General features: G+C 44.6%; 1 protein-coding gene across 1 annotated transcript in view; it reads right to left on the reverse strand.

Annotated features, from left to right (window-relative positions):
* LOC115140700 (A disintegrin and metalloproteinase with thrombospondin motifs 12-like) overlaps window positions 1-2,953 on the reverse strand; it is a 39,994-nt gene extending 37,041 nt beyond the window's left edge. The window contains exons 1-2 of the mRNA XM_065026781.1: window positions 2,596-2,953; window positions 2,004-2,365 (exon numbers count right to left, since the gene is read on the reverse strand). Of these exons, the coding sequence (XP_064882853.1) occupies window positions 2,004-2,365; window positions 2,596-2,713 (480 nt within the window). The 5' untranslated portion in view covers window positions 2,714-2,953. The remainder of the gene's footprint in view (window positions 1-2,003; window positions 2,366-2,595) is intronic.
* Window positions 2,954-16,663: the final 13,710 nt, after the last annotated feature.

Genomic DNA, 16,663 nt, shown 5'->3' on the forward strand with positions numbered 1-16,663 from the left:
TTCTCACTTACTGTCTGTGGTCAAACAAGGAGAAACATAACACTGTACAGAGAAACAGACAGAGAGACAGAGAGAGACAGAGATAGAGAGGGAGAGAGAGAGAGAGAGAGAGAGAGAGAGAGAGAGAGAAAGAAAGAAAGAAAGAAAAAAGAAAGAAAGAAAGAAAGAAAGAAAGAAAGAAAGAAAGAAAGAAAGAAGGAGAAAGAGAAAGACAGAGAAAGACAGAAAAAGAAAGAGAGGGAGAGAGAGAGAGAGAGAGAGAGAGAGAGAGAGAGAGAGAAAGACTGAGACAGAGTGAGACAGAGAAAGAAAGAAAAAGAAAGAGAGGGAGAGAGAGAGAAAGAGAGAGACAAAGAGAGAGAGAGAGAGAGAGAGAGAGAGAGAGAGAGAGAGAGAGAGAGTGAGACAGAGAAAGAAAGAAAAGAAAGAGAGGGAGAGAGAGAGAGAGAGAGAGAGAGAGAGAAAGAAAGAAAGAAAGAAAGAAAGAAAGAAAGAAAGAAAGAAAGAGACAGAGAAAGAGAGAAAAAGAAAGAGAGGGGGAGAGAGAGAAAGAGAGAGACAGAGAGAGAGAGAGAGAGAGAGAGAGAGAGAGAGAGAAAGAGTGAGACAGAGAAAGAAAGAAAAAGAAAGAGAGGGGGAGAGAGAGAAAGAGAGAGAGAGAGAGAGAGAGAGAGAGAAAGAGTGAGAGCTGAGAGAGGGAGACAGAGAGTGGTAGAAGTAGGGTGAGCGGGGAGAGAGAGGGAAAGATTGTGCAAGGGAGACAGAGTCTCCCAGTATAGGCTGAGAGGAGGCAGCCGCAGTCATTTGTGGGCCATGGAGCTAAAGTATTACTGCTAACTGTCTCAGGAAATCTTTGAAGGCTGGACCAACAGACGGGGTACTGTCAGTCTAAAGGAGGGTTTGCTCAGCAGCCTGTGACCAGCCATACCACATATCAATTCCTCTTATGCTTCTCTTCAGTATATTTTAGTACTGGTCTGATGCCTCTCTCCTGTACATTTCAACGAAAGTTCTCCTGACTTTGGGGATGGTGTGGCTTCTAGGTGAATTGGAAATAGGGCAAGACATTACACAAACTAAATGCCCTATCTCAGCTAAATCAATGCAGCTAAATCAATGGAGCTAAATAAATATTTCATTCCTATTTTAGTTATCTGTACCTGCTTCTCAATGTGGTGGATTTGCCTTATAGTGAAGCCTTATTGTGGAGCCTTATTGTGAAGCCTTATTGTGAAGCCTTATTGTGAAGCCTTATAGTGAAGCCTTATTGTGAAGCCTTATTGTGAAGCCTTATAGTGAAGCCTTATAGTAAAGCCTTATTGTGAAGCCTTATATTGAAGCCTTATTGTGAAGCCTTTATAGTGAAGCCTTATAGTAAAGCCTTATTGTGAAGCCTTATAGTGAAGCCTTATTGTGAAGCCTTATAGTGAAGCCTTATAGTGGAGCCTTATTGTGAAACCTTATTGTGAAGCCTTATATTGAAGCCTTATTGTGAAGCCTTATAGTGAAGCCTTATAGTAAAGCCTTATTGTGAAGCCTTATAGCAAATCCTTATTGTGAAGCCTTATAGTAAAGCCTTATTGTGAAGCCTTATAGTGAAGCCTTATTGTGAAACCTTATATTGTGAAGCCTTATAGTGGAGCCTTATTGTGAAGCCTTATTGTGAAGCCTTATTATGAAGCCTTATAGCGAAGCCTTATTGTGAAGCCTTATAGTGAAGCCTTGTTATGAAGCCTTATTGTGAAGCCTTATTGTGAAGCCTTATAGTGAAGCCTTATAGTGAAGCCTTATTGTGAAGCCTTATAGTGAAGCCTTATTATGAAGACTTATAGTGGAGCCTTATTGTGAAGCCTTATATTGATCACTGACTCCAACAAGCATAAAGATGGAGAAGGATTTCAGTGTCTTTGTGTTAAAATCAGAGTACATAATGAGCGATGACAAGGATTTCTGTCACATGCATGAATTAAATTTTAAATAAGGTCAGCATCCTGATTTCTTACCAAGCCTTCACAGGTGCTGATGGCGGCCGTCCCGCGCGCATTAGTAGAATCCGTCACCGTGCCGATCAGGTGGCACGCGTTCTCACCTGTGGTACGGTGCTCAGTCCGGTTCACACTCCCATTTCGCCTCTCCAGAATATAATCGTTCGACACCAAATATTTGTTGACTGTTAAATTGAAAACCAAATCACGACCCTTGAAGTTCACCTTATAATAAACGCGTTCCTCCAAAAGCCCCAAGTCTCGTTTATGCCGCCCATGCTTAAAGCGGTGTACCAGAGAGTGGGAGAGAAACTGTCCATCTCTGAAAATTTTGACTGGATGGACCACGGACACATCTGACTGGGACTGGAGAAAGCGACCTGAGGATAAAATTGAAAAGGAAGTTCAGTGGAATTATCAATAGCCTACAAGATCATTTCAAGATAATTCAATTAATAAAGATAATTTATTTTAAAAAACTGACTACCAGCGCAAATTCATGCACTAAGCTTGCAATGGCTATAAAGAACTTTGTATGAAATTGCAATAATAAAATCGCAACATTGTTGCAGTTATTATAGCCAAGTTGTAACAACTGAGACACACTGACCTGATTCTGCATCGGGAGAGAGGAGGCTGCCAGGCAGCGAGAACTCGGCATGGCTTGCTGCCAAAAACAAAACAGAATGTAGCAGAGAAATAACCTGGCTCACCCGCGGACATTGCATATTTCATCTAACCAAAATCAAGAGATTTAAAAATATTCACAGGCATTGAAGTCCCAATTGTGCTTTATAGGTGGTCTAGCGACCTCTTCGTTCCATCAACGGCCAGCGTCATGGATGAGGAGGAAAACTTTAGGCTGGTTACAGAACATAGTAAAAGTGTGAGAAAGGGAGAAAGCTGCGACTTTGCATGGGAGGGGAGGAGTAATAGGCTAGTAGTGTCTCGTTTCTTGCCAGGGGCGAGAGGGGAGCGGTGTGGTGTGCAGCTGCAACACAGTGGGAGACAACTCAAATGCTCGCTCGCTCACCCCGTGTGCTTTTAGAGCAAACCAATGCAAACGCTATACTCTAAACCGTTTATTCAATATTCCAATTCAATTCGATGCCTAAGTAGGCCTAGAATTAGTAGGATAACCCTGTAAAATAGCTTCCTTTTTCATTTTCAGTATACCTTGCGGTCAAGTCTCTGCAGGGTTGAATTTGAGGGCTACTCCTACTACTTTTCAAGAGCCAAAGTGGTGTTTCATATGCACATTGAGTGGTGTGAGTAAAGAACGTGTCCCCTCAAGACCATTAAAAAAGATGGACTAGAAATTGAAGATTTTACTTGATTTGCCTGGAAATGACTTTTTGTCTTGACTTTTTGGTGATTTAAGATACATTGTGAATGAATTAAACCTATTTACCTATCCATCTATTGAAGTGATTGTTTTATGAATGAAAACCGCATGTCTCTCAGTCCTAACCTGACCTACTGTTGGGGCCAGGGTCTGGTATTTTTTTTTAAACGTAACCTTCATTTAAATAGGCAAGTCAGTTAATTAAGAAGAAATTATTATTTACAATGACGACATACAGCGGCCAAACCTGGACAACTCGTTGGCCACCCTAAGGGACTCCCAATCACAACCAGTTGTGATACAGCCTGGATTTGAACCAAGGTGTCTATAGTGACACCTCAAGCACTGAGATTCAGTGCCTTAGACCACTGCACCACTCTGGAGACCACACCCCTCAGATCACACTCAGGCACAGGCACAGATCAGACATAGATCAGACACAGGCACAGATCAGACCCAGACCCAGATCAGACCCAGGCCTAGACCCAGGCACAGACCCAGGCACAGATCAGACCCAGACTCAGACCCAGACACAGACCCAGGCTCAGACCCAGACCCAGACCCAAACCCAGGCACAGATCAGACCCAGGCACAGATCAGACCCAGACCCAGGCCTAGACCCGGACCCAGACCCAGGCACAGATCAGACCCAGACCCAGGCACAGATCAGACCCAGACCCAGGCCTAGACCCAGACTCAGACCCAGCATACTCATCTGTCTGGGGGGCCACATACAGAGATGAGAGTGAGGAGCCTTGTTTCATGTTAAATAACTGAGGTCTGGAGGACCTACACACACAGACACACACACAGACGCACACACAGACGCACACACACACACACACACACACAATAAAAATTCTCAGTGAACCAGCAGGGTTTTGGGAGGCAGTGGGGGACAGAGTGAATGATGGGATGAGAGAGGGAGAGAGAGAGGGGGGAGAGAGGTAGAGGGAGGATAGGGAGGTATGGACTGAATGAGTGATTGAATAAATTAGGAATGATTGATTTAATATTTGAGAGGGTGAGAGAGAGAGAGACAAACAGAGAGAGAGAGAGTGAGAGAGTTGGGGGGGGGGAGTTGATAGACGGATTCATTAGATAAAAGATGAATGGAGGTTTGAGGAAAACCCTGTTGTCAGGAAGTTTCACATAGATTTTCTAGAGAACGTGGATCATGTTGTAGCCCTCTGGACACACACACACTTCTCAGTAAACCTGTGGGATTTTCCAGCCAGCGCATAACAGCATAGTAAACCAATTTTATTGAGACATTTATGTCATAAGAGCAACCCCTAGCTATTTCAAAGCTGAGCAATAGAGATGGCATTATCTGATATGACCGGTTATAAACTGAGATGGGGCAGGGGGCCGAGTTTGTGAATTTGTTGGTTCGATGTGTTGCTTAAACTTCAAACGAAATAGCCTATGACAAATGACTTGTCTAAACACAATATTCTCATGTGTTTAGCTACTCTTAATGAAAACCGTTCATTTCTTGTATGTCCAATACAAGATACATGGCAGCCATTCTGTTGGAACATGATCCTCTGCCAAGGCACCAGATTCTGTTTTTTCCCAGAGACATATCTAAATATCCCAAAAGGCTTTTCAACTCAGAATCATGTTCACAGTATTTTTTTAAAACTCAGTTCTTATCCCAAAGCAATAAATCTAAATACAGTGTATTCAGAAAGTGTTCAGACCCCTTTACTTTTTACACATTTTGTTACGTTACAGCCTTATTCTAAGATGGATTAAATATTTTTTTCCCAGGTGGACTCCAATCAAGTTGTAGAAACAGGATGCACATGAACTCAATATCGAGTCTCATTGAAAAGGGTCTGAATACTTATGTAAATAAGGTTTATGTTTTTTTATCTTTAACACATTTGGAAACATTTTTTTTAACTGTTTTTGGTTTGTCATTGTGTGGTACTGTGTGTAGATTGATGAGGGGGAAAAAACGATTTAATCCATTTTAGAATAAGGATATAATGTCAAATCTTTGGGAAAAAGTCAAGGGGTCTGAGTACTTTCTGAATGCACTGTATATTGCTCTGGCTTATCCCAAAAGGCTTTCCACAGTCAGAATCAACAGTGTTTTTTTAATCAGTCCCAGAGATGACCTAAATAAATCGAGTGTGTGTGCGCGCATGTCTGTGTGTGTGTTATTGTGTGTTTGTTTGCTTGTGTGTGTGTGTGTGTGTGTGTGTGTGTCTCTACTACTATGGTCCTGGACCACCAGCTATGTGTTTAGATCTTGGTTTAATATCAGACTCACAATAGGGACTTACTCACCTGAGTCTGCAGGTTAAGGAAAATTCACACACTACCAATAAGGAAGGTACGGAGCGTAATGTAGTGTTGGCTATGTCGTTTTATAGGTTATTCATAATTTTGCATTGATAGGTGTATGTACACCTGTCTGCCTTTCTTTATCTGTCCATTGGATGGCGCTGTTCTACCTGACATGGTGAACTTTGGTCCAGACTCTTTTAGTACAGTGGTGGCTTGCCCTCTCAACCTCTCACAGATAGTAACTGTGTAAAGAAAGCCACACTAAGGACTAGCCACACTAGTGGAATTTGCTGTTTGCCTTCAAAATAAAAGTTCCCCATTGAAACATCCAAACGGATACAAATAGTGGAATATTGCCCTTTTTGGACTAGATAATGGTAAACAAGGTTGGAATGTTGTTACATAACTTGAAAATGAATACAATAATGAATTAATTTGACAATAAACAATAAACATTAAAAAAAACACTGTGGACTTATTAGACTGCATTATTGCCCTTTAGGGTATACTACAGTGCATTCCATTCGGAAAGCATTCAGGCCCCTTCACTTTCCACATTTTGTTACATTACAGCCTTATTCTAGAATGGATTAAATAAAATTGTTCCTCATCAATCTACAAACAATACCCCATAATGACAAAGCAAAAACAGGCTTTCAGACATTTTTGCAAATTTATAAAAATAAAAAAAACACTTAAATATCACACTTACATAAGTATTCAGACCCTTTACTCAGTACTTTGTTGAAGCACATTTGACAGCGATTACAGCCTTGATTCTTCTTGGGTATGATGCTACAAGCTTGGCACACCTGTATTTGGGTAGTTTCTCTCATTCTTCTCTGCAGATCCTCTCAAGCTCTGTCAGGTTGGATGGGGAGCGTCGATGCAATGCTATTTTCAGGTCTCTCCAGAGATGTTCGATCGGGTTCAAGTCCAGGCTCTGGCTGGGCCACTCAAGAACAGGTCTTTCCTTGCTCATCTCTCCCTCCAGCTCAAACTGTTAGTGTCCCACAAACATTTAAAGAATGACTTCCCCCTAAAAAAAACAACCAATGTTTTATAAAATGGCCTATATGGCATTGATATGAGTCAGAAACATTTATTCTTGTCAATATTGATTACAAAGTGTAAATAGGATAATTGTGTCATAAAGTCTCATGTAAAACTGAGTTTGGAACCTGAGTGAGTCACGAGTAAATGAAGGTTGGGTTTTCATTACAATTATGTCAACAATTCATGCCCCCTTTGCCAAGCTCCACTTGCAAATTGTCCCTCCGCCCACTTCGCTTCCCTTTGTGGGTCTTTATTGTTTCATTGCCCCCATCACGTTCAAAAGATTATGGCCATTTGAGACTGAAAAGCACTATACGCAGTGGTGGAAAAAGTACCCAATTGTCATACTTGAGTAAAAGTAAATATACCTTAATGGAAAATAACTCAAATAAAAGTAGAATTCAGTCAAATTCTACTTGAGTAAAAGTCTAAAAAGTATTTGGTTTAAAATATACTTAAGTATCAAAAGAATAAATCATTAAGCAAACCAGATGGCACCATTTTCTTGTTTTTTTAATTTATGGAAAGCCAGGGGCACACTCCAACACTTTTGGGTGTCAAGGAAAATGTATGGAGTAAAAAGTACAATATTTTCTTAAGGAATGTAGTGAAGTAAAAGTAGTCAAAAATATAAATAGTAAAGTAAAGTACAGATACCCCAAAAACTACTTAAGTAGTACTTTCTTATTTTAATGCATTACAACCTGTCACTAAAATAGATTTTTATTTGGATTTCATGTAATGGACATACACAAAATAGTCCAAAAATAAAAAACTGAAAAGTGGGGCGTGCATATGTATTCACCCCCTTTGCTATGAAGCCCCTAAATAAGATGTGGTGCAACCAATTACCTTCAGTAGTCACATAATTAGTTAAATAAAGTCCACCTGCGTGCAATCTAAGTGTCACATGATCTCAGTATATATACACCTGTTCTGAAAGGTCCCAGAGTCTGCAACATCACTATGCAAGTGGCACCATGACCAAGGTGCTCGCCAAACAGGTCAGGGACAAAGTTGTGGAGAAGTACAGATCAGGGTTGGGTTATAAAAAAAAAAAATCAGAAACTTTGAACATCCCACAGAGCACCATTAAATCCATTATTAAAAAATGGAAAGAATATGGCACCACAACAAACCTGCCAGGAGAGGGCCGCCCACCAGAACTCAGAGACCAGGCAAGGAGGGCATTAAATCAGAGAGGCAACAAAGAGACCAAAGATAACCCTGAAGGAGCTGCAAAGCTCCACAGCGGAGATTGGAGTATCTAGGACCACTTTAAGCCTCACACTCCACAGAGCTGGGCTTTACAGAAGAGTGGCCAGAAAAAAGCCATTGCTTAAAGAAAAAAACAAGTAAACACGTTTGGTATTCGCCAAAATGCATGTGGGAGACTCCCCAAACATATGGAAGAAGGTACTCTGGTCAGATTAGACTAAAATTGAGCAAAGATCCCAGTGGCTAGATGTGCCAAGCTTGTAGACATACCCCAAGAGACTTGCAGCTGTGCCAAGCTTGTAGACATACCCCAAGAGACTTGCAGATGTGCCAAGCTTGTAGACATACCCCAAGAGACTTGCAGCTGTGCCAAGCTTGAAGACATACCCCAAGAGACTTGCAGCTGTGCCAAGCTTGTAGACATACCCCAAGAGACTTGCAGCTGTGCCAAGCTTGTAGACATACCCCAAGAGACTTGCAGCTGTGCCAAGCTTGTAGACATACCCCAAGAGACTTGCAGCTGTGCCAAGCTTGTAGACATACCCCAAGAGACTTGCAGCTGTGCCAAGCTTGTAGACATACCCCAAGAGACTTGCAGCTGTGCCAAGCTTGTAGACATACCCCAAGAGACTTGCAGCTGTGCCAAGCTTGTAGACATACCCCAAGAGACTTGCAGCTGTGCCAAGCTTGTAGACATACCCCAAGAGACTTGCAGCTGTGCCAAGCTTGTAGACATACCCCAAGAGACTTGCAGCTGTGCCAAGCTTGTAGACATACCCCAAGAGACTTGCAGCTGTGCCAAGCTTGTAGACATACCCCAAGAGACTTGCAGCTGTGCCAAGCTTGTAGACATACCCCAAGAGACTTGCAGCTGTGCCAAGCTTGTAGACATACAAGTAGACATACTGATGGTCTACTTCCGGGTTGGAGCGAGCCGGTCGCATCCGCGCTTCGGTCTGCAGGTTGTATAACTTTTTCATTACATTTCATTATAGTACAACGGTCTGATTTGTCTAATCTTAGCAATTTCTTCTTAGCTAGCTACATAGTCGTCGTTGTATCAAAGATAATTGCGTAATTATCGTATTTCGTAAATCTCCTATCTGCCCAACACGTTCACCGTCTACCGTAGCACTGTAGTAACTATCACACTCAACTGAACGACTTGATTAGTGTAGTATTAGCTAGCTACATAGTTGTCTTTGCTGTCTTCGTATCCAAGATAATTGTGTAGTTTAGAGTGTGTAGTCTTAGAGTGATTATCTTAATTCACCGAGGTTAGCTAGCCAGCTATTTTGTCGTCCTTAACGTAGGAGACACTCCTAGCTAGCCAATAGCCAGCCAACGTCTACTGAATAGAACTTTCGCATTCGGTCGCATTCCGCTTCGCTCCACAGGTAGTATCACATTTTAATTTCATTTCATTACAGTCCCAACGGTGTGATTTGTTTGATCGTAGCTAGCTACATAGCTAGCTACATAGCCGTCTTTGTTTCAAAGATAATTGTGTAGTCTAGAGCGATTTTCTAGGTTAGCTAGCCAGCTATTGTCGTTCTCCTAACGCAACGTAACGTAACCAACACTGCTAGCTAGCCAGCTAGCTCCCAAAAGCAGCATTGTAGAAACTTCACACTCAACGGTACGACTTGATTAGGGTAGTGTCAACAACGCAGCTAGCCTACCCCAGCAGTACTGTATCATTTTAATCATTTTAGTCAATTAGATTCTTGCTACGTAAGCTTAACTTTCTGAACATTCGAGACGTGTAGTCCACTTGTCATTCAATCTCCTCTGCATTAGCGTAGCCTCTTCTCTAGCCTGTCAACTATGTGTCTGTCTATCCCTGTTCTCTCCTCTCTGCACAGACCATACAAACGCTCCACACCGCATGGCCGCGGCCACCTAATCTGGTGGTCCCAGCGCGCACGACCACGTGGAGTTCCAGGTCTCCGGTAGCCTCTGGAACTGCCGATCTGCGGCCAACAAGGCAGAGTTCATCTCAGCCTATGCCTCCCTCCAGTCCCTCGACTTCTTGGCTCTGACGGAAACATGGATCACCACAGACAACACCGCTACTCCTACTGCTCTCTCTTCGTCCGCCCACGTGCTCTCGCACACCCCGAGAGCTTCTGGTCAGCGGGGTGGTGGCACCGGGATCCTCATCTCTCCCAAGTGGTCATTCTCTCTTTCTCCCCTTACCCATCTGTCTATCGCCTCCTTTGAATTCCATGCTGTCACAGTTACCAGCCCTTTCAAGCTTAACATCCTTATCATTTATCGCCCTCCAGGTTCCCTCGGAGAGTTCATCAATGAGCTTGATGCCTTGATAAGCTCCTTTCCTGAGGACGGCTCACCTCTCACAGTTCTGGGCGACTTTAACCTCCCCACGTCTACCTTTGACTCATTCCTCTCTGCCTCCTTCTTTCCACTCCTCTCCTCTTTTGACCTCACCCTCTCACCTTCCCCCTACTCACAAGGCAGGCAATACGCTCGACCTCATCTTTACTAGATGCTGTTCCTCCACTAACCTCATTGCAACTCCCCTCCAAGTCTCCGACCACTACCTTGTATCCTTTTCCCTCTCGCTCTCATCCAACACTTCCCACACTGCCCCTACTCGGATGGTATCGCGCCGTCCCAACCTTCGCTCTCTCTCCCCCGCTACTCTCTCCTCTTCCATCCTATCATCTCTTCCCTCTGCTCAAACCTTCTCCAACCTATCTCCTGATTCTGCCTCCTCAACCCTCCTCTCCTCCCTTTCTGCATCCTTTGACTCTCTATGTCCCCTATCCTCCAGGCCGGCTCGGTCCTCCCCTCCCGCTCCGTGGCTCGACGACTCATTGCGAGCTCACAGAACAGGGCTCCGGGCAGCCGAGCGGAAATGGAGGAAAACTCGCCTCCCTGCGGACCTGGCATCCTTTCACTCCCTCCTCTCTACATTTTCCTCCTCTGTCTCTGCTGCTAAAGCCACTTTCTACCACTCTAAATTCCAAGCATCTGCCTCTAACCCTAGGAAGCTCTTTGCCACCTTCTCCTCCCTCTTGAATCCTCCTCCCCCTCCCCCCCTCCTCCCTCTCTGCAGATGACTTCGTCAACCATTTTGAAAAGAAGGTCGACGACATCCGATCCTCGTTTGCTAAGTCAAACGACACCGCTGGTTCTGCTCACACTGCCCTACCCTGTGCTCTGACCTCTTTCTCCCCTCTCTCTCCAGATGACATCTCGCGTCTTGTGACGGCCGGCCGCCCAACAACCTGCCCGCTTGACCCTATCCCCTCCTCTCTTCTCCAGACCATCTCCGGTGACCTTCTCCCTTACCTCACCTCGCTCATCAACTCATCCCTGACCGCTGGCTACGTCCCTCCCGTCTTCAAGAGAGCGAGAGTTGCACCCCTTCTGAAAAAACCTACACTCGATCCCTCCGATGTCAACAACTACAGACCAGTATTCCTTCTTTCTTTTCTCTCCAAAACTCTTGAACGTGCCGTCCTTGGCCAGCTCTCCCGCTATCTCTCTCAGAATGACCTTCTTGATCCAAATCAGTCAGGTTTCAAGACTAGTCATTCAACTGAGACTGCTCTTCTCTGTATCACGGAGGCGCTCCACACTGCTAAAGCTAACTCTCTCTCCTCTGCTCTCATCCTTCTAGACCTATCGGCTGCCTTCGATACTGTGAACCATCAGATCCTCCTCTCCACCCTCTCCGAGTTGGGCATCTCCGGCGCGGCCCACGCTGGATTGCGTCCTACCTGACAGGTCGCTCCTACCAGGTGGCGTGGCGAGAATCCGTCTCCTCACCACGTGCTCTCACCACTGGTGTCCCCCAGGGCTCTGTTCTAGGCCCTCTCCTATTCTCGCTATACACCAAGTCACTTGGCTCTGTCATAACCTCACATGGTCTCTCCTATCATTGCTATGCAGACGACACACAATTAATCTTCTCCTTTCCCCCTTCTGACGACCAGGTGGCGAATCGCATCTCTGCATGTCTGGCAGACATATCAGTGTGGATGACGGATCATCACCTCAAGCTGAACCTCGGCAAGACGGAGCTGCTCTTCCTCCCGGGGAAGGACTGCCCGTTCCATGATCTCGCCATCACGGTTGACAACTCCATTGTGTCCTCGTCCCAGAGCGCTAAGAACCTTGGCGTGATCCTGGACAACACCCTGTCGTTCTCAAATAACATCAAGGCGGTGGCCCGTTCCTGTAGGTTCATGCTCTACAACATCCGCAGAGTACGACCCTGCCTCACACAGGAAGCGGCGCAGGTCCTAATCCAGGCACTTGTCATCTCCCGTCTGGATTACTGCAACTCGCTGTTGGCTGGGCTCCCTGCCTGTGCCATTAAACCCCTACAACTCATCCAGAACGCCGCAGCCCGTCTGGTGTTCAATCTTCCCAAGTTCTCTCACGTCACCCCGCTCCTCCGCTCTCTCCACTGGCTTCCAGTTGAAGCTCGCATCCGCTACAAGACCATGGTGCTTGCCTACGGAGCTGTGAGGGGAACGGCACCTCAGTACCTCCAGGCTCTGATCAGGCCCTACACCCAAACAAGGGCACTGCGTTCATCCACCTCTGGCCTGCTCGCCTCCCTACCACTGAGGAAGTACAGTTCCCGCTCAGCCCAGTCAAAACTGTTCGCTGCTCTGGCCCCCCAATGGTGGAACAAACTCCCTCACAACGCCAGGACAGCGGAGTCAATCACCACCTTCCGGAGACACCTGAAACCCCACCTCTTTAAGGAATACCTAGGATAGGATAAAGTAATCCTTCTCACCCCCCTTAAAAGACCTAGATGCACTATTGTAAAGTGGCTGTTCCACTGGATGTCATAAGGTGAAAGCACCAATTTGTAAGTCGCTCTGGATAAGAGCGTCTGCTAAATGACTTAAATGTAAATGTAACATACCCCAAGAGACTTGCAGATGTAAGTGCTGGAAAAGGTGGCTCTTTAAAGTTTTGACTTTGGGTGGATGAATAGTTATGCACACTCAAGATTTTTTTGTGGTTTTTCTTGTTTGTTTCACAAAATAAAATATTTTGCATCTTCAAAGTGGTAGGCATGTTGTGTAAATCAAATGATACAACCCCCCCCAAAAAAAAATATATATATATTTAATTCCAGGTTGTAAGGCAACACAATAGGAAAAATGCCAAGGGGGGTGAATACATTCTCAAGCCAATGTACATAAAATCGATCTGGTCGGTCACATATAAGTTTGGACATTTGGTTGGTCATTTGTTTATCAAGTATAGTTAGATACATGCAGCTTCTCTTCTATCATAAATTGTTGCCCTACAAGACTAAATAAAGTAGTGCTCACCAGAATAATGTCTAACATCGATATAATGAATACAGTAGTAATCTAGGTAACACCAGTAAAAGTGTCTGTTTTGTTTAGGGACTCTGGGAGAAAATGCAGTAACTCCAAAACACTAAAGATTGGTCCTGTGCAAAATGTCCAATGTCATCAGTTTGACCGGTTTTAAGGAAATGAAAAGCTGATAAAACACATTTCTGATAAGAAATGATAAAGGCTCCTTTCCTGATGTTAAATTGCAGGCGCAGAAGCCCCTATTTCAAAGCGATACAAGGCACAATTAAAAAGTGAACGCGCGGATTATATAACGGACTATTAGAGAAAATGTAAGCAGTAGGCTACTTTTCAATGCGTGAAAAAAGAGGTGTGTCGTGAGAGCGTGAGAAGAGGGTCAATTTGTTGTGTCTCACGGACAATGCGTGAAAGTTCACAGCTCTGGACTAATCTTTTGAATAAATGTAGTAAAAAATACATTACAGCAACAATATATAACATTAGCTAGATAGATAAGGTTAGCAAGCTAGCTAGCTAGATAATGTTAACAGCATGCTAGCTAGCTACACTGACAACTATCAGTGCCCTATTTGTTGATGTTAATTAAATCCACATGGAAATAAACTGGGAAATTCCCACACACAATTCGTGCCGAGTCAAAACAACTCAACACGGCATCAAATGCACCAAGTAGCCTTCGTCATTCTTCGGGGGTGGAGCCTAAAAGTGCATTTCCTTATGTTGAAATAACTTGACGCTAATAAGACTATGACGCTCATATTTGTGTCAATTCTTTTAGATTGTAAACTGTGGTTGTCGCTGAGTAGGCTACCCATTTCATGGGTGCACACTCCATAGATAAGGCTATACAGTCCAATATTAATGTTCAATACGCACAATAGATGAGCTAATGTGGCTCATTTCACAGTGTTTGCAGTCCTTCAATAAGAGTTATAAGAGGTATGACGCTCATATTGGTGCAAACTACGTAGTTCTGTTCTGTGGGTGTACTGATAGGTAAACTGATAGCCCACTCCATGGGTGCACACTCCATAGGTAAGGCTTTACAGTCCTATATGAATGTTCAATGAATGTTCAATAGGCATAATAGCAAAAGTTGCCAGTCACATTCTGTTAAAGGTCCTGTTGATGTTCAAATACAGGAGGGTGAGACCAAATCATGGACGCTGGACAGAGTGGAATCAGGTGTAGCAAAAAGGCAGTTTATTTAGTCAAAGATATCTTGTCCTACATCGTGCACGGACCTAAGCAATATGACTCTGTGAGGAGTCAGAATAATTAGGCTGCCCAGCCAGAGTTTACAGCAGAATGTATACACAGAATAATGTAGGTGGAGTCTCGTCGTGTTGGTCTTCTGACTGGTCCTGAAGAGTTGGAGGCGGGCCTGCTCTAGCCAGAGCAGGAGCCCCATTGGTGCACAGCAGAGTCCTCTGCTCACGTCACCCGACCAGTAGGGGGGATTGGAGTGTGAGTGTGCGTTGCTCATGAGATGTTTGTGTGTCAAGGAAGCGTAAGATAGGGACTGGCAATGTCTGCTTTAGGCTCAGGTGTTTCCTGTCTTTGCAGGAGTGCATGCAAGGGTCAATGTCAGTGAGATAGTTTGGCACTCTGAGCTCGTTAGTGTTGCAGGATGTTCTTTGTAGTTTACAGGGGAGTATATTTGCGTGATGGCAGCTGTGTGTCCTTCGGATAGTCATGTTAGGCTCTAAACTTGACTGAGGACACTGGGCCCAGAGTTATCTGAGGACATCCGGTTTAACCAGAGCGTTGGTCTGCTAGTAATGCTTGATATTAGATTATTTATATAACAGTCCCCAAAGCACCTACATCCCTGGGTCACTCCTCTTTTCAGTTCACTGCAGCTAGCAACTGGAATGACCTGCAACAAACACACAAACTGGACAGTTTTATCTCAATCTCTTCATTCAAAGACTCAGTCATGGACACTCTTACTGACACTTGTGGCTGCTTTGTGTGATGTATTGTTGTGTCTCTACCTTCTTGCCCTTTGCGCGGTGCCCAATTATGTTTGTACCATGTTTTGTGCTGCTACCATGTTGTGTTGCTACCATGTTGTTATTGTGATGCTACCGTGCTGTGCTGTCATGTGTTGCTGCCTTGCTATGTTGTTGTCTTAGGTCTCTCTTTATGTAGTGTTGTGTTGTCTCTCTTGTCGTGATGTTTTGTCCTATATTTATATATTTAAACATTTTACATGTTTAATCCCAGCCCCCGTCCCCGCAGGAGGCCTTTTGGTAGGCCGTCATTGTAAATAAGAATTTGTTCTTAAAGTGACTTGCCTAGTTAAATAAAGGTTAAATAAAAAATGTAATTAAAATAAAATAGCTTAATAACTGGTGAGCTGTGGCTCATTTCACAGTGGTTTCAGAGTCGTGCAATAAGAGCTATGATGATAATATTTGCGTAAACTCTACATAGTTGTGTGCTGTGGGTGTCACTGAGTAGGCAGGTACCCCATTTCATGGGTGCACACTCTATAGCAGTGGAGGCTGGTGGGAGGAGCTATAGGAGGAAATAAGCAAACAGGAAACCACTCACCCAGAGGTGGCGCTCCTAGTGGCCGGAGACTTTAATGCAGGGAAACTTAAATCGGTTCTACCAAATCTCTATGTTAAATGTGCAACCAGAGGGAAAAAAATTCCTCAACCAGAAGCCATGGATTACAGGCAACATTCGCACTGAGCTAAAGGGTAGAGCTGCCGCTTACAAGAAATCCCGCTATGCCCTGCGACGAACCATCAAACAGGCAAAGCGTCAATACAGGGCTAAGATTGAATCATACTACACCGGCTCCGACGCTCGTCGTATGTGGCAGGGCTTGCAAACTATTACAGACTACAAAAGGAAGCACAGCCGCGAGCTGCCCAGTGACACGAGCCTACCAGATGAGCTAAATCACTTCTATGCTCGCTTCGAGGCAAGCAACACTGAGGCATGCACGAGAGCATCAGCTGTTCCGGACGACTGTGTGATCACACTCTCCGTAGCCGACATTCACATGGCTGCGGGGCCAGATGGATTACCAGGACGTGTGCTCCGGGCATGTGCTGACCAACTGGCAGGTGTCTTCACTGACATTTTCAACATGTCCCTGATTGAGTCTGTAATACCAACATGCTTCAAGCAGACCACCATAGTCCCTGTGCCCAAGAACACAAAGGCAACCTGCCTAAATGACTACAGACCTGTGTCACTCACGTCCTTAGCCATGAAGTGCTTTGAAAGGCTGGTAATGGCTCACATCAACACCATTATCCCAGAAACCCTAGACCCACTCCAATTTGCATACCGCCCAAACACATCCACAGATGATGCAATCCCTAGGGTAGGTAGCAACACATCTGCCACGCTGATCCTCAACACTGGAGCTCCCCAGGGGTGCGTGCTCAGTCCCCTCC

The sequence above is a fragment of the Oncorhynchus nerka genome, linkage group LG13 (assembly GCF_034236695.1).
Source record: "Oncorhynchus nerka isolate Pitt River linkage group LG13, Oner_Uvic_2.0, whole genome shotgun sequence".
Lineage (NCBI taxonomy): Eukaryota > Metazoa > Chordata > Actinopteri > Salmoniformes > Salmonidae > Oncorhynchus > Oncorhynchus nerka.